This window comes from Pleurodeles waltl, chromosome 10 (assembly GCF_031143425.1).
Source record: "Pleurodeles waltl isolate 20211129_DDA chromosome 10, aPleWal1.hap1.20221129, whole genome shotgun sequence".
NCBI classification, from domain to species: Eukaryota; Metazoa; Chordata; class Amphibia; order Caudata; family Salamandridae; genus Pleurodeles; species Pleurodeles waltl.
This window is the reverse complement of record NC_090449.1, coordinates 622,845,436-622,863,690: the sequence shown is the minus strand read 5'-3', so window position 1 is coordinate 622,863,690 and position 18,255 is coordinate 622,845,436. Positions and strand designations below refer to the sequence as shown.

The following is an 18,255-nucleotide window of genomic DNA, read 5'->3' as shown; positions in this document are numbered from 1 at the left end:
GAAAATGCATATGCATGAGGCTCACATTCTCATGCATATTTACGTTATTACTTTGCTTTTAACAAAAGATTTCAGTATTCCATAAAATGGTTCAGGAAATGTAAAACAAATAATAGTTGCTATATTAAGATACACTTAACTGGGGCATGGCCAAGATGGCGGCTGGAGCGGACGCTTTGTAAGATCTCCCGCGGCCTGATAAATATTTGACAGAATATCTGGCTCTGCGTGGTTTTGGCACCTGTTTGTGGGTGCTCCCCTGGATGGTAAGGAGTTGATGAATGTCCGAGGGCAACACACTGCCTATCTTAAGGCGCGGACCCTGAGGTCGGGCCCACATGCACCAGGGCCCTCTCCGAGGCAGTGAGACGTGGCTGGGTGGAGGAGGAGCCTCCTGCCGTGCGGTGCCGGCGTTGCTTGCCAAGGATCGATTGGGGCCAAGCGGGCCAAGGAAGGAACGAAGGAAGTCCCCGCCCGGGAGAGAAGCAGATCAGTGTCCGGCTTCAGTGGGCAGGCTCGGTGGGGAACATGGGAGAGCGTTGGACGGCGCTAGGGCGCGCGCCTATGCCCGAATGTGCTGTAGGCCCAGTGAATATTGATTGATTACGAGGAGTGATCGAGACATCGCACTGCTGTACCGGTGAGCGAAGGAGGGTCTGAACAGGCTGAGGAGAACCCCTTGAGAGTGCAGCGCACTGCTGAGCCGGCTGGACCCCAGGTTGCTTGGTCGGGGTGATGGTGGAGCCGGCAGCGAGGGAAGGCTTTTCTGGTACTCCCCTGGGGCTGCAGAATCGGCAGAGGAGCTAGATTGGAGCAGAGCACCAAGTAGGGTTGCACTACAGTAGAAGGAGCTTACCAGCCCTCGCGGGCGGCACACATGAAGGATTGCAGTGGCAGGGGCTACCCTCTCCCACTCCTCCTCTCGGTGGGTCTGAGGCCTGATTGGACGCTATGTCCATAGAACAGTGAGTACTAAGTACCACCACCACAACGAACATAGCACTACGGCCAGGAGAAAGGATAGTGAGGTCCCGCACACCAAGCTGCACAGTCTACAGTAATTTGATAGCTTCTTCAAAAGACATATGGTGTCCGCAAGAAGTGCTGTGCCATCAGCAGGGCCTTCCCTTGGATTGCGCTACGTGAAGGGTCTGAGTGACGAGGAGACCCGCCCAGGACACAAAGGGCATAGATCCTGGGACCGTCCTGCTCTGACCGAAGACAAGTGGCCTAGTCTGGCACAAGAGTGAGTGCTAGCGCATATTTCACTGTAGACTACATTGGGGGTCGGATCCTTGGTGTGGGGCCAGGGCAGTGCGCAGAGTTGCTGTATACCACCACCGCCTGTGATCATGGTTAAGCCAAGGCCAACCAAGGTGCAACACAACGCCGAAGGGGATGTCTCTCCCCCCGTGGGTAGGATGGATGTCCAGGCCAACACCCTACTTCAAGTGAGTGAAACATTGCGCGCTCACTCAACACAGTTTGACAAGTTGCTACAGGCGGTGATGGACACTAAAACTTCGTTGGAGGGGAAAATTGACTCAGTGATACTGGAAGTAAACTTACTTCACAGGGGATCACCGTAAACTAGTAGATAGAGTCACCCTCATTGAGACGGCGCTCAGCACAGCTCAACCTCACATTGCCATCATGAAAACTTAAATACAGCGGATGGAGGAGGAAATCATCCATCTGCAGTGCAGGGCAGAAGGTGCAAAGGGCTGTTCGCGATGGAATAACGTCAGATTCCTGGGATTCCTGGAACGTGTAGAGTCACTTAATGCTGAAGTGTTTCTGAAATGTTGGCTGAAAGACACAGTGCTGCTGCACAATGCGCCCTCATCACTTGTGGTGGAACGGGCTCACTGGGTGCCTGGATGGCTGCCGATCCCGGGGGCTCCCGACCACTAATCGCATGTTTTCGCAACTACTGCGATAGGGACCAGATCATTCAGTGCTTCAGATCGCTAGGCCCATCCGAATGGACAACAGTGTCATCACAGCGTATCCTGACTATACTGGGGAAGTACAGCGTAAACGGGCCTCGTTCACGAAAGTTAAACAGCTACTTTGCGAAAGCAACATCACTTACTCACTTCTGTTCCGGGCTTGCCTCCGGGTGATCGATGGGGAGAGGACCCTCATCTTCCCGACCCCGGAGGACGCCTGGACCTGGCTTTATGCCAAGGGTCTGGTGGACCCTACTAAAGAGGATACTAGACAGGAGGGTCAGATCACCCCCTGTCCCCAAAGGAAGAAAAGAACTGGAACAAAGGCACACCCGTCAAGATCACAAGCAGAGGAAGATCAAGCACAAGTCCTAAAGGAGGCTAGTTTATTTGTGGGGCCGCAATCCTCAAGTCGCCGAGAGATTAGAGCTATGGACTCATGCTGTCTGCAAAGCAGCTCCAGCCCGCCTGCTTCTCCATTGATATGCGGTTCTCACCCCGCGCACAGCTGATGATATTTGAAGCTGCCTACTGTTGTGGCTAGGGTGTAATTTCATCGGACAGAGACTCACAGTAGAACACAGATTGACACATGCTCGCCCACACAACTTCTGGTGGAAGATCGCGCCTGGTCTTCTTGCTGCTCAGCTCTCATGGGCTAACACACACTTTCACCAGTCCTACATACTTGGCTAAAACCATATCAGATCACTGCCCTTTGATAGCTTCCATCCAATGGGGTAGAATGCCTACACGTGTCCCCTCCTGACGCCTACAACTGAGCCTGCTGCTGGATCCCCCGTTTCGTACAGAACTAGCAGAGCATATTACTTCTTACTTTACACTTAATGGGGGGACAGCGTCCTCACGGGCCATTGAGTGGGATGCACATAAGGTGGTGGTGAGGGGGGTGTGTGGGTCGGTGGCTGGGGAGGTGCGGCGCACATTGGCACGTGATCTGCAGAAGCCTGAGAAGGAGCTGCGTGATGCGGAATGTGGGATGGCATCGGGTATTGTGAAGCGGGAGGATCTCGGTGTGATACGTGAGAAATGGACTGAGGTTGATTCACGTCTGCAGCAGTTTGACTACCGCCACTATGTTCCTCGTATGCATTCTGAAGGGGACCGCTCTAGCAGGCTGTTAGCCTGGCTGTTAAAGGGCAAACAACAGCGCACTCCCATAGGTGCTATTCGACTAGATACTGGTGCCATAGTTAATACACAATCAGAAATCAACGGAGCTTTCAAACAATACTATAGTGCTTTATACATGGCACGCCCCCCCTCCATCAGAACAATTGGAGGATTTCTTTAAGGTGCTCCATCTGACTCGCCTCACTGCATCGCAGGTGCAGGACATGGAGAAACCCATAGACCTAGATGAGATTCAACAAGCTTTACCCCAATTAGCCCATAATAAAGCTCCGGGCAGTGATGGCTTACCTGCGGAGTACTACAGTACATTCTCCGTACAGACTCTCACACCATACCTGGACATGTTAAAAGAGGCCTTCAGCGTAGGTCGACTACCAGAATCACAACGGGAAGCGGTAATAGTGGTTCTCACTAAGCTAGGTCGCAATCCACTGGACGTCCGGTCGTATCGCCCTTTATCACTGTTGAATTGAGATTGTAAGCTATTGGGGAAGGTGCTGGCTAACCGCCTACTCCCATTGGTGCCATCTCTGGTTCACTCAGACCAATCAGGCTTTATACCTTCATTAACATACGATGCCTACTAAGGCTGATGGGGGATACCCCAGAACTAGAATACAAACGAGTAGCGGTATCGTTAGACATAGAAAAAGCATTTGATACTCTAGGCTGGCCCTTCTTAATGAAGGCATTGAATCGCATGGGTTTTGGCAAAATATTTATGCGGTGGATAAATGTCTTATATTCCGACCCGACAGCAAGGGTAAAAACAGGTGGGATCATATCGGACAGGTTTAATATCGTAAGGGGCACGACACAGGGTTGTCCCCTCTCGCTGATATTGTTTGCACTGCTGATCGAACCCCTGGCTGCGCGGCTTTGGAGTGCGGCTATAGAATGGGGCATACTGGAAAGGAATACACAGCGCATTGTCTCCCTATATGCAGATGACGCATTGATATACTTGCAAAATTACACTGAGTCCCTTCCGGACCTGATAGACTGTTGGACTTATTCGGGGACCTCTCTGGGCTGCATGTGAACTGGACAAAGTCCGTTGAGATTGATCCCGGAGTCTTAGCGTCCTACCGCTTTGGCCTGTGCTTTGCCGTGGTGTTATACCACTTGCAAATACCTCGGGATAAATATATACCATGGTGTCACAGACCTTAAACAGGGCAATCTGGGGCGAGTGATCAGGTCCATTAGAGGCTCTTTTCCCTTTTGGTGCTCACTCCCACTATCCCCGTTGGGCAGAGTGGCGATCGCAAAGATAATCATACTCCTGCGGCTACTGTATTATTTTTCTGCACTGCCTCTGATACTTCCTCGGTCTTTTTTCAGAGTCGTAGCTAGCCTGTTGACCGATTTGGTGTGGGGTAACGGACGTCGATGAATATCCCTAACCAAAATATACTTACCATTGACGCAGGGCGGATTAGAGGCTCCGCATTACGAGTTGCACTACCCAGCTGCGCAGATACATTGGATTATGCGCTGGTTGTAAGACCCCCTAGGCTCAAAGGCTCGGATGGTACATGCTTCCCTGGGTCACACTAATGTGCTGCAATGGTTACTTGACTACGACGGATCACCGCATTTAAGCAATATCCTAATGAACGTGGCTCGGGGGACATGGCGTCGGTATATGTCACTGGGGAACCGGACTACGCTATATTCACCTAGGATCCCCCTGATGGCCATCCTGAACATCGGGATGGTGGCTGGACAGCACAGACTGACTACCTGGCCCGCAAAAGGCATAGAAACAATAGGAGACATTTTTATGGAGGGTCACTTCCTGCCCTACGCGGCTCTGGCAAGTGTCCACGATCTAGGGCATGGATGGTTCATAGCATACGGTGCTCTACACCAACTAATACGTTCCCCATGGAAATGCGGGGAGCGTGAAACCCCAACTGCCCCTATTCTACATGAATTACTAGACGGTTTGGGCACAAAACTTAATATATCAGGGATGTATAGAACCTTGATGGCAAGACCGGAGCAGGCACAGGTACAGGCATAGACCAGGTGGGATGGGGTCTTGGCCGCGCCACTGGCACAGCGGGCATGGAACACAGCACTTGCTTTGACGCATGAAGCCTTCCGCAATCCTCGATTCAGATGCACGCAGTTTAAATATTTACACCAAACATACTTATCTCCGCACATGCTCCGATGTATGTTCCCTCAAGCTAGCCAGGAGTGTCCAAGATGTGGTGATCCCGATGCCACTTTCTTTTATATGACATGGGTGTGCCCCCAGTGCTGCGCGCATGGCAAAACATAACTTCAGTGACGGCCGATTGGCTTCGTCATCCACTATCTCCCGCACCTGAATCCTGTTTACTGGGGATCCGCCCAAGACCCAAAGGGGGGAAACAGGTGCACAGATGCATTGATTTAGAGTTCGTGTTATTTAAGTGCATCCTTGCGATGCAGTGGAAGGCGCCAAGTGTACCTGACGCGCACCAATGGGCGAGAGAGTTATTGCATTGGACTAGAGCGGAGGCGCAGGTGCTGCATTCCCTCCAAGATAGAGGGGTGTTGTTTAAAGGGGTAGACACATGGGTTTCCCTCATTATCCGATTGGAAATAAAGATGACACTCGACCACCTTGAGGCTCCAGCAGTTTTGCCTTCATATGGCAAGCATGCTCATAGGATGGTGTAGCACGGTGAATATGAAGTACACATTGGAGGCACCTAGGATGTTAACTAATTACCACACAGATATTGCTTTACATTTCACACATTGGGAACCATTGTAATTGTCCGTATTTGTAATATATACATTAAATGGGTGAAACGAAAAAAAAAAAAAAAACAATATATATCTATATATCTATATAAATATATATATATATATGCACATTCCCCGGTCCAGACCATGAAACAGTTTTCACTCTATCTGTGAGTATTCATGATGTGTTGCCCGCTCTGCCGCCCTGTCGTGTCGCCCCTCCTGGTCTCCCCCCCCCCGATCGCTCCTCCCTATTTGGAATGTCACTGCCCACCCACAGGCGATCTCTCTTGAGCAGTTTCTATATTACATTTCTGTATGTTTCTATATTTCCTTTTCTCTCATTTTTAGTTCTTTGATTATAGGAATTTTGCTTGCTACGGGTTGTATTAAATAATGCTGGTACGATTATGTGCACAGTAATGTTGTACCTGGACGAATATCCGGACTGTTATGTGATATAAAGCAATAAACAGATTTAAAAAAAAAAGAGACACTTAACATGTCACGGCAAATACTGTGTTTCTATCCACATTCCCAAAAAAGTAATTTTGATCTAATTACATTTCTTCTCTTCTCCTGTGTTAAACTGTCTCAAACATGTAGCAACAATTAATTAATTAAATGAAAAAAACAATCACTGAAATATTTACTAAGACATACATTGGTCTGCTCCATTTGAGTATGCAAATCAGGGCTTGATGCTAATACAATTAAAACGTCTTTCATAGATCTGCACCTGGATGTGCAACTGCAAGGGTGGAATAGTATGCGGTGTATGCTTATGTAACTTGGAGTTTTTAATGTGGGTATTACAAAATACCTATCACATTCACACATACTAGGTAGCAATAAAAATCTAAAACACACAAATAGAAGCAAGGCTCACAGCCCTGCGCCCATCCCCTTGCGGCCCTTTTCATTATGGTGTCAAACAACCTCAAGACTGCTTGAGATGCAGACCATCCCCCTCAAAATGAAAAATAACTTCACTGAGAAGGAGACAAATATTGTGATCAGTTTTGTTGCTGACTCTTCCATGCTGTGCTTCTGCACAGTCTTAGGCCCTCAATACCAGTGGTATGTTCATTCCGGTGGATCCAATTATAGCACTTACCAGCCCGATTCAAATTATGAGATCTGCGGTATTCCTGTGGGTCCATTCATGTTCACATAGTTGAGAAAATCTGGTGGAAAATGAGGAATTACTTGGGGAACTGGACCCAGAAAAACTGATTCTTCTGCTAATTCCTAATTTTTACAGAGGCAGACCTATCACAACCAGCTGAGGCCCCATGGAGGTACACATAGGAGAACCCCTTGTAGAGTCTCACTGGGTGTGATAGGTAAACAGACAGGTGATTAGTCATGAATGGAGTGGTAATGGCTTCCCAAGTTCAATCATGGCTCAACTTCTTCGAAGGGAGATGCCTGCAGTGAACACCTACTTGTTGGTGTGCCCTCTGCATATTTCTGTTTACGGGGCCTACTCCATAGTGTTGACTGGCTTGCTCAGAGACAGCCGTGCACTGTGCACAGCATGCTATCAGTGTGCGCAATGGCGCAACACAGTGTGACACACGGGAAGAGAAGTTCCTTCCCATCAGTACATGTCCAGTGTGGTGTTGACTATTTGGAGTTCCTGTGCTGTTGAAAATGTTATAGAATATAATCAAACTCATAACTTTAATTGAGAAAATATATCAATTAACTCTGTTTGCTGGCTGACTTGTGTAATGGTATTTGTGGTCAGAGAAGGCACTGCTTCCTCCTCTGTTACCCTTTCCTCCATGTACAAGACCAACCTTAGCTATGTTCTTATTGATGGTATGGAGTGATACACAGAATTGTGCTTTAGAACTTAACATGGGGGCAGTGTTTTGCTATAGCTTCCTTATGATGAAGATGGACATGTTGTATGATGTTAGGGAGAATGGGGTCCTCTCCATGGTTGATTGGATTAGTTCAGAAAGCAGATAATTTTGGGCTACTGAAGGGCACATATTTAAAGCCCTCCTTGGGTCTAAACAGTCCTCCCTGAGGAGCCATGAGAGAACAATTGAAGGACAGGCACTGCCTAATTCTTTTTCTGTGCTAATAGTAAAAGACATTTCACAGCAATCATGGCTTTCTATGTTGCTTTCCCCAGCACTCTCCACATGAGGCATCTTAGACATAAATTGAGAAGACAAGTCTTTCTGGAATTCTTTGGTTCATATTTTCTAATCTCATCTGGTCTATCCAGATTCCTATGAATGAAGCACACCCTGCTACCGGCAGGTTCTTTTTACTGCAATATTGTTAGACCCCCCCAACTCTTCCCCACGTGCAGTACTGGAAATTTACCCATTAGCCACTGGGTCTGCAATCTTCTCTTCTTCATATTTTTTAGAGCAATGTTCTATGCAATGCAGCAAAATATCTGGGCTGTTTAAGTTGGGGAGCGACTTTTCATTGATCAGTGGTGTTCTCTTTCCACTATTGTTGCCTACCGAACCCAAGAAAATATTTTCACCATGGTTGGCATTGTTTCATGGTTTTATACTAAAAGGAGCCATGACAGTCCTTCAGAACAGGGTAGTGGAGAGTTGGAAGATCTACGTCTGGTAATTCAGTGCATGTGCCTGATGGTATGCTTAAATAGTGGAAGGTGGCTGATTAAACGCTACTTTTGCCACCCCACATTTGGATTTAGCAGTACCTGCACTATAGACATTGTGCTGTGGCTGTGGCCACACTCCCCCGAAAGGTTTCACTGTGACATGTCCCTAGAGGAATTGTTTAGTACTTTACATTGATCATTAATTCGTTGTCGTAAGGGTCTGCTTAGTTCTGCACACACCCTAGCATCCACTTTCTCTGGAAAGATGGGGGTCTGCAGGTTCAGATGGGGGATTGAAAGTCTGCAAACTCCATAGGGGCTTGGTAGAAATTCCTTACAGGGTCTTAGATGTGGGTCTTTGGCTTTCCCACTCCCTCCTTACGTCAAAGTCCTAGAAATTCATGGTGAGTGTGGGGTTCAGAGGGAACAAATCAGCAACACTTCTGGGAAATGCCACCTTAGGGCCTGTGCCCGCTACTATCCATTTTTATATCGACCCTTAATGTTATCTCGTCAGGCCAGGGTTTCCAGATGGGCGACTGGCAAGAGGTGAGCAGGGTGTATATACTGGAATACTCAATGCCACTCTAGATAGCTGGCTAGGGACCCATCAGTTAAGATGAGAAACAATTGCTCCAGTGACTGGCAAGGTAAAAACAAAGGAAAGACATGGGCATACACAGGTCATGGCAATGCAGCACAAAACAAAGTAATCAGCATGACAGAGTTGAACTCTCAGTGCAGTTAAGAAGGCACAGATATAAAAGAACACCTACAGCATATCAAGTAATTTCTACATATCTTTTTAGCTTAGTGATGCTTTAGGTATGTCAAGGATGATTATCTTGACAGAACCTCTGAGCCCTGGTTCTTATCTATGTCCCTATATTTGCTTTACTATATCTGTACAGCTCTAGCAAGGCTAACTCACCTTTATGCATGGACAGATTTAAATCATTCATTAAACAAATGCTTTATTTGCTTATAGAAAGTTATAATATGAAAGAAGAATTACCTAGGGAGAGGTAAGGTTGTAAACAATTTCTGAATAAATGAAAAAGACAGTCAACCAGTGTTTTTTCTGAGCAAGCCTGGCTTTTAATTGCCTATAAATTGCTCCATAACCTAGTGCTAGAAGTATGGTCTCTTATCCTTTTACATTTCTGGTTTGAATTCTTCAAAATCTCTTTCTGTATGTTTTTAATGTACAGTTCCTGTTGAATGGTGGACAAAGCCTTTCATGAATAAAAGGTAGAAACAAGGATTACAAAGACTACAAATCTTGCACTAGCTGAAAGTGAGGACTTTTGCTTGTTGGAATCAAAGCAGTTGACCCAGTTTGAAGTCCTTGAGACCCAGTAACATTCTTCCTATTCAAAAATCAATTCTTAGAGTGAAAACATACATTGTTTCACATTTACAAAAAATGAATATATTGGGATGACATTTCTAGGCTTGTATTACATATCATTACTAAAGTACTGTATTTTTGGACAAAACTAAACACCGTCACCAGTTTCTAATTTTCCACTTTCACATCTATGTACATAATCCCATTATATGACGAGAAAGTGACTACCCTCTGCTTTAATGCCAATTGACAAGGATAGAAGTTATTTTTCACTATTTAATGTTTCTTTTTTGGAACGTTATGTTAGACTGCATATTATATGCTATGTAACCTATGTTTTAAAATATAGAAAAACAATGGTAAAATGTGAACAATATTTTATATTGCTTACAGCAACATGGAAGCGTATACTGGAAAAAAGGAGCCAAAAGAATTTTGACGAATTTATCCCTTGAACTTCCTTTACACATGCTTTTAAAGGTAACATGTTGGATCATTCCAACCAGTTTAACACATTCAGCTGTGATAACACCAGTAATTCACAGTAAATAATTCAAATAATACTTTGTGCTTCATAGCACTAAAAATGCCAATTAAAATAGCTCACTGATGCATTGTGAACAGAGAAGCATATTTTGTCGCTTTAACGTGCTTTGTAATGTTTATGCCAATGATTGTTGCTCTCAGAGATCATGTTCTAGTGATTAGGAAGCTATACATTTCCCATTTTAGTAATTGTTAGAAATGGGGTCTTTGGTTAGCACTCATTTTACCTCTTGTCTAAGCAAGTACCCTCACTATAGTCAGGGTAAAGGAGAATCACCCTTAGCTAATCCCCACTCACCCCCTTGGTAGCTTGGTAGCTTGGCACAAGCAGGCAGGCTTAACTTCAGAGTCTAGGTGTAAAGTATTTGTACCAACACACACAGTAACTCAGTGAAAACACTACAAAATGACACAAAACAGGGTTAGAAAAATAGGTACTATTTATCTAAACAAAACAAGACCAAAATGACAAAAATCCAACATACAGAAGTTAAGTTATGAATTTTAAAAGAATAAGAGTCTGAAATCCTTAGAAAACAGTGAGAACACTGTTAGCTTGAAAATGTACCTGGGTTGCGTCAAAATAACACCGCACGGGTGAGTGTGCGTCGGAAAAGGCCAGCGATGCATCAATTTCTTACTTGCAAGCAAGACCGTGTGTCGTTCCTCCTCTGGTCGGGTTGGTGTGCGTCGTTTTTCCCCTCCGCAGGAGAGCGATGCGTCGATCCGGACAGGCACCTCGGGTCCGGGCAGGCTTTGTGTTGTTTTTCCATGCCCAGCGATATTGTGTTGAAAATCCGGTCGCACGGTATCCCAAAACCATGCTGTGTGGGGTTGCGACATTATCAGCCTCCGGATTCGGGTGTTGCACATCGTTTTTTCCAGACGCGTGCGTCGATCTTCCAGCTGCAATGCAGGTGGAGTGTTGACTTCAGCCATGAAGCCGGTGGCGCTTTGTTTCACCGCCGCATCTCGGAAGGTGCGTCGAAAATGTCCCCGTACGGCGGTCTGTGCATGGATTTTCAGTCTTTGTCTGCCAGCTTCACCTTTCAAGGGCCCAGGAACTGGATAGGGCACCACTTGGCAGGGCAGGACTCTCAGCAGAGAGTCCAGGTGCTGGCAGAGGAAGTCTTTGATGAGACTTCAACAACAGGAGGCAAGCTCAGGTCAAGCCCTTGGAGATTTCTTCACAAGCAGGAATGGACAACAAAGTCCAGTCTTTGTCCCCTTTCACAGGCAGAAGCAGCAACTGCGGGATAGCTCCACAAATCACAATCACAGGTAGGGCAGCACTTCTCCTCAGCTCTTCAGCTCTTCTCCTTGGCAGAGGTTCCTCTTGAGTTACATAAGTGATCTATTTTACAGGTGTTTGGGTGCTCTTCTTATATCCATATTGGCCTTTGAAGTAGGCCTACTTCAAAGGAAAGTCTATCTTGTTTGTGAGATCCTGCCTTGCCCAGGCCAGGCCCCAGACACTCACCAGGGGGTTGGAGACTGCATTGTGTGAGGGCAGGCTCAGCCGTGTCAGAGTGTAAATGACCACTCCTGCCCTCCCTCCTAGCACAGATGGCTCATCAGGATATACAGGCTACACCCCAGCTCCCTTTCTGTCACTGTCTAGAGAGAGGTGCAAACAGCCCTACTGTCAAATTGACCCAGACAGGGAATCCACAAACAGGCAGAGTCACAGAATGGCTCAAGCAAGAAAATGCCTACTTTCTAAAAATTGCATTTTTAAACACACAATCTCAAAACCAACTTTACTAAAGGATGTATTTCTAAATTGTGAGTTCATAGACCCCAAACTCCACATGTCCATCTGCTCCCAAAGGGAATCTACATTTTAATCATATTTAAATGTAGCCCCCATATCAACCTATGAGAGGGATAGGCCTTGCTCAGTGAAAATCGAAATTGGCAGTATTTCACTGTTAGGACATATAAAACACATTAGTATATGTCCTACCTTAAACATACACTTCACCCTGCCCCTGAGGGTTCCTAGAGCCTACCTTAGGGGTGTCTTACATGTAAGAAAAGGGAAGGTTTAGGCCTGGCAAGTAGGTACACTTGCCAAGTCGAATTGGCAGTTTACAACTGCACACACAGACACTGCAGTGGCAGTTCTGGGCCATGTTTACAGGGCTACTAATGTGGGTGGCGCAACCAGTGCTGCAGGGCCACTAGTAGCATTCGATGTACAGGCCCTGGGCACCTCTAGTGCACTGTACTAGGGACTTACCAGTAAATCAAATATGCCAATCATGGAAATCCAATTACGCATACATTTTACACAGGAACACTTGCACGTTAGCACTGGATAGCAATGGTAAAGTGCCCAAAGTAACAATAACAGCAAAAACAGAGTCCAGCACACATCAACAACCTGGGAAACAGAGGCAAAACGTTAGGTGAGGCCACAGCAAGGGTGCCAAGTCGAACAGTCATGCAAATAGTATGATGCACCTTTCACAGCTTCTTCAAGCTACCTTAAACAGTGATGTGTGACTCAGTTAGGATTCAAAACAAACACTTGATAAACATCTAGTGAAAGATATTGTTTTTCAAGTTCCTGAAAAATGATAGATTTCACCCCTTTACAGAAGTAGGCCAAATAGTTCTAGAGGCAGGGTCAAATAGTCTGACTTTGTTTTCTAGTTGAGAGTCAGTGGGTTTCTATTCATTTCTTTTTGTGAAAGTCTCTAAATTTGTTCATTATCCGTTGATGAATTACCCCAACCTTTGTTTCCATTGTCTAGAAACTATTGTCATTTACATTGCACCTTACAGATGTTGCCAAGAACTAAATCATTTAGTGGTCATCGCTATATTCTAAGAGCATAACATGTTGTAGTTTAAATTGTAATCATTTTCTCATGACAAATAACAATCAGGAGTGTCTCAGAAATGATTATCCAAGAAAAAGGAATTTATTTTTCACTCGCTTAATGTTTGTCTCTCCCTACTGACAAATTGTTGTAGATAAAAGCTGCCAATGAATGTTTTGTTCTCTGGGCCGCCTTTGGGTGGTTCTTAATTTCAAGTTTACAATTGATTAAAAAATAAATGGTTTTATGTTTGCCTTTGACCGTGTACAGCACTCTTCTTCTGCCTTTTGGCTAGGTCTATAGAAATACCACATGCATGCATGTATACTGCTTACTTTTAGGTATTCAAAAGAGATCATAACACATCTTTTCCAATCTTATTTTCTATAACCAAGTACAGGCACAGACAGCAGATAATAAAAGCCCCATCTCTGTGTCATTACCCTTTTCTCTTTCAGAATGTAATCATTAATGCTACATGGATGTCTTACCCATTGTTAATTATAGGAATTAGGTTTGGAATAGTGAAGGTAATGAGATCCATGTTGAGTGCAATGAACTACAATGTATTGCCTCTGAAGAAATCAAGAAGATGATTGTGATACTGAAATTAACATTAGATTAGTTCATTAATATTGTATGACTTTTGGATTTTTGGTTTTATTAAGTTATCACTCTTTCGCAAAATATTTTTTGTGAGAGCAACAATAATAGAACGTTGTAAGCACTATGATGGTAGCAACATTATTATTGTGTATTTTATGTTTCTCATTGTGATTTTCTTCTTTGACAGTCTTCTTTTGCTATCAATGACAGCCCCATCTGGATGGATTCCAGTACCACAGCAGAGTGCCGGTTGCTTGAAGAAGCTGTTGGAGGTGCACAAATCCTGTCGAATCTTACTGGTTCACGGGCATATGAGGTATGATTTGCATAAAACGCACAAAATGTAATGTGAGTAATGCTTACAATAATTCTAAGTACTGGCAATTCCTGAAGATAGCATTCCAACCCACCGTTCTTGAGTTGGTTGTGTTCCTTTTCAGTGAGGTCTAAGTCTGGTAGTTCAGGCTAGACTGTTCGCATTGGAGAAGTGTTGAGTTTGATTTGCATGTGGGAGGGACCAGGCTGAGGTGCATTAGTGGGCAAAAGAACAAGGGGTTAGAATGCTGGCACATAAAAGTGATTTACAATGGTTAGACTTATTGCAAACATTCTCCCATTACATTTTGTGTGTTTCATGTAACGCCCTCACTGGCCAAGGACATAACCAGATATGGGTCCTGAGCTCACTATGCGACTGGAACCAAGCTGTACCTGGCTGAGGTGCATCAGTCAGTTTGAAACCAGTCTTGGGTTGCTTCTGGTCCAGTTTAGGGAGGACCTGGCCTGGTAGCTTGGGCTGGACTAATCCCAGTGCAGCAGTCAAGACTGATTTGCATATGGTTGGTCCAAACTAAGGTGTCATGGTGTACAAAAGAGTGATGGGTTAGAATGCTACCCCAAGCAATTGCCAATGGTTAGACTTATTGCAAGCAGTTCACCAATCACATTTTGTGTGTTGTGTGATCTGTATAAAAACACAACTGTTCAGCATTATCATGTATTGTCCTCTGTAATGATTTTTAAGTGAATATTTCATACTTCAGTTTTTCTAATCACTCTGGAAAACACAACCCATATGTAAATCTGCATCAGTGGCATAGCAAAGGCACCTGCAGCCCCTGCGGTGCTTGGGGGAGGAGGGGAGATCCAGGGGGCCCCCTTAGCACAGTACCCTGGCCTGAGAGCTCCTGAGTGAGTATGGTGGGGGGGCCTCCATGTACTTTGTAGGGGGGGCATCAAGATTCATTATGCTTCTGATCAGCATATTTTTTCTCTCATATCCTGTCAATTTGTCTTGAGGCCAAAAGGTTAGTTACCCTTTCTTTCTTTGTCTGATAACAGTATTTACAATTGGTGATTATTTGTGATTTTTATGTGACTGTGTTTAATATAGACCCACCCATTGGAAACAGGACAGAGATTATTAATGAGGGTGACAGCTATACGATACATTTTTTATAAATATGGGAAACATATCTCTCTTTTTTTAACTTAGAGTACTTAAGTTTGGCATGCATAATAATAGCTCTACCACTTTGCCATAAAAATGTATTCAGAGTCCATATTTTTAAAATCGAATTCTGGCAAGAAGACCACAAGCATAGATATTTAGCACAAGATAAATGTCAACAGCTTTAAGTTGTATAGATTTTAACTTAACTTTCTCTACAAGTATCGAGTAGACCTTTGAGTTGCTCAGTCCACTATCTTTGAATTAACGTTAAATTGCTATACAAAGTTTCCATTAGAAACAGGCCAAAAAACAAGCCTAAACACATTTTTTTTTTTTTTTTATTCTGCTTGCTATCCCAGGCCTGTAATCTGAAAGTCCTCTTTAGGTCTTGCCTACAGACAGCTTTAGCTGTTTGTTATAGAAAGACCTATTGTCTACAATTCAAGAACTTAATGTGGACTTTGGGTCAGCCCATTGCATTTCATTGGTGGCTTTCTCCTTAGTCTTCCTTTCACATGGCCTGCCTTTTCTTCCCCTATAGCATTACTTCTTTGCCATCCTTTTAATTGGATGACTTTTAGCCTTCCACTGCTTACATTCAGGAAATTATTGGTAATTGCGCTCCATGTGAGTGTATGTGTTTCCTGTTCTCTCCCTGTGTGCTACTTCACCCCTCATGACCCTGCCACCAGGCGCTTCCAGTTGCATTCCCCCAGCTTGTCCATTTCGTCCTTATCCCACCGCATTCTTCCTTTTTTGCATTTTTATCACCCCCACCAAGCTCCTAAATGGCTCTCCGACCCCTCCCTGTTCCCCAATTTCGTAGACTGTGTCTCCTGGCAGCTATCATCTTGCCCCTTCCACCACAATTGTTCCTCCTCCTCCCTTTTTGTCAGATAGCCCCGCAGCTACAATTCGCTGCTGGCATGTCTAAGTAATGCACTTTTGATGTTTTTTTATTCTACTTCTCCAAGACAGGTGTCCGAGATTTTGGAAAGGTAAATTAAAAAGAGAAACAACCACTGAGTCATGACGCATATGTGCATGCGTCACGAAGCATGCACACTTACACATTGTCACTGGGGCTTTATTTTTGTGCAGATACTAAGTGTCGGCAATAGCTATCGGTAAAGCCAAAAGGTGAGAAAATGGCTTTGACAATGTTTGTTTTCACACATGAAAATCAAAGACACACTATCAGTCTTTTCATATTTTTTTGCATTCTAAACCCTTGGATTTAATCTCTAGGCAAAGAGAGAACAGTTTACTGGAGATCTTGGTTCTGTTGTTTTAATAGACAGTCAGTAGGGCTGAAACTTTGAATTCACATTTCTAAATTTGGTTTTCTTTCAGATTTTAAATTGAGTCTGATTCCTTCCAGTAGGGTTTCAGTTGCTAAAAATACAAATAGGACAGGTGACAACCATCTCTTGTTCCTGTAGATAATTGAATGTAGGGAAAAATGCACCGTTCACAGAAGTACAAACCGTAGTATTTCTGAAAGGAATTCCAACAATTTAAATGAAGTGCGATCCAATGCCTTGCTAAAAAGGTACTTTTATAGAAAACTAGAATTTGAAATGTCTTCTCTATATCCAGGTTATCTACAGATTAAGGAGCCTGTGTTCTGTGAGCCATGCTAAAGATATAATACATATCCTAAATGTTTGTAAAGAATACCATAGCAAATATTGTGTGCTTAGCTTTCGTGAACAGCGGTACAAAGGGCATTTGTTTGGTTGCTAAGTATGACTTTCAAGTATTTCAAATATTAAAGTCAATTTTACCTTTAGGAAGGTTCCTGAGAAATTTTGGATAAAAATTTCTAAAGTATTTTTTATGATCTTTCGATTTCAGAAAGCATGTTACTTAACTTTTTTAACAGCCTTTTTTTTCTAAGCAAATATTGTCTGATCAGCTCTAAAGGGGCTCTTAGATGGATGTCAGAATTCAAGGAAACACCTTATAGACTTCCTTTTATTGCTCCTCTAACTGCGGAAATATTGATTCATATGTATTTTATACAGATTTCTGTATTGTTTCGGAGAGTCAACTTTGAGTCCAGAGTATGCAGCAGGATTACAGTAGCTGGACAAGACTAGAACGCACATAACTGGATAAAAGGAGTAAAGCTTTTCCAATACCGTTTAGTTATTGCCTTTTTTCCGGCAGACTTTTAGCTGAATATCAGCTCCATTTTCAGGGGTCCTGTGCATCACAGATGATTGTTATTTGCCCTCATGCTAAGAATATTAGAGATGGCTGTTTAAAGAACTATAGCCGGAGTATAATGAGTTAGCAATTTATAAATGTTTTGATGGCTACCCCGTCCACCGTATTATGATCTCCATAGACGATTTGGCGGACAAGATATTCGTCATGTTTGTGTCAGAGTATTTCTCACGCCAAGATCTAAATCAGGCCCTTAGACAGTTGCACCAGTGTGCCTTGTGCTTGCGCCCTTCAATATTGAACTTAATTCTTGACTACCTCAGACGCAAATTGTGAGATTCCAGGGCATAACTTACTGTGTCTTGTTGGGGGAGATTTAGGCATAATATGCCTGTTTAATTAGGCACTCTGTCTTATAGCAATAATTTATTGAATAGTCCATTGTAGATGACGTTGCTTGATGGAGGTACTCTATTTCCCATGCTTCAGTAGTCTCAGCTTGGTACTGGGTTTGCAGAGTCTGGAGGATTTTTGAATACATGGAAAGCTGGAAAGTGATATTCTTTAACACTATATTTATCTGAGGAGTAAAGATACAATCTGTATTTGGAGGTGACCCCCAGTATTTTATTTTCAGCGACATGGTCAGAGACCGTAGCTTGCCTAACTGCATTAAGAACTTAGTTTTGGCTCAGTCTAATGAAAGGAAGCTGTCTTGCTTTCATCAGTAGGCATTGTGAAAGCATTTGATGAACTTTGCTTGCCTATCCCATTCATTCTCCAGGTGAATGTGAACCTGGGTATAGTCTGTGTCATGCATATATTTGAGAGTGCTCTTGGTATTG

At 44.0% G+C, this 18,255-nt stretch overlaps 1 protein-coding gene across 4 annotated transcripts in view; it reads left to right on the top strand.

The window, feature by feature from the left end:
• XYLB (xylulokinase) overlaps nt 1-18,255 on the top strand; it is an 830,291-nt gene that overhangs the window by 132,061 nt on the left and 679,975 nt on the right. For 3 of the 4 annotated variants that reach the window (XR_011199144.1, XM_069211089.1, XM_069211090.1), the window contains exons 5-6: nt 10,199-10,285; nt 13,973-14,101. Coding sequence is in view for 3 of the 4 variants with exons in the window: in XM_069211089.1 (XP_069067190.1) it covers nt 10,199-10,285; nt 13,973-14,101 (216 nt within the window). In the remaining variant the exon portion in view is untranslated. The remainder of the gene's footprint in view (nt 1-10,198; nt 10,286-13,972; nt 14,102-18,255) is intronic. The other variant, XM_069211091.1, reaches the window with a different exon arrangement.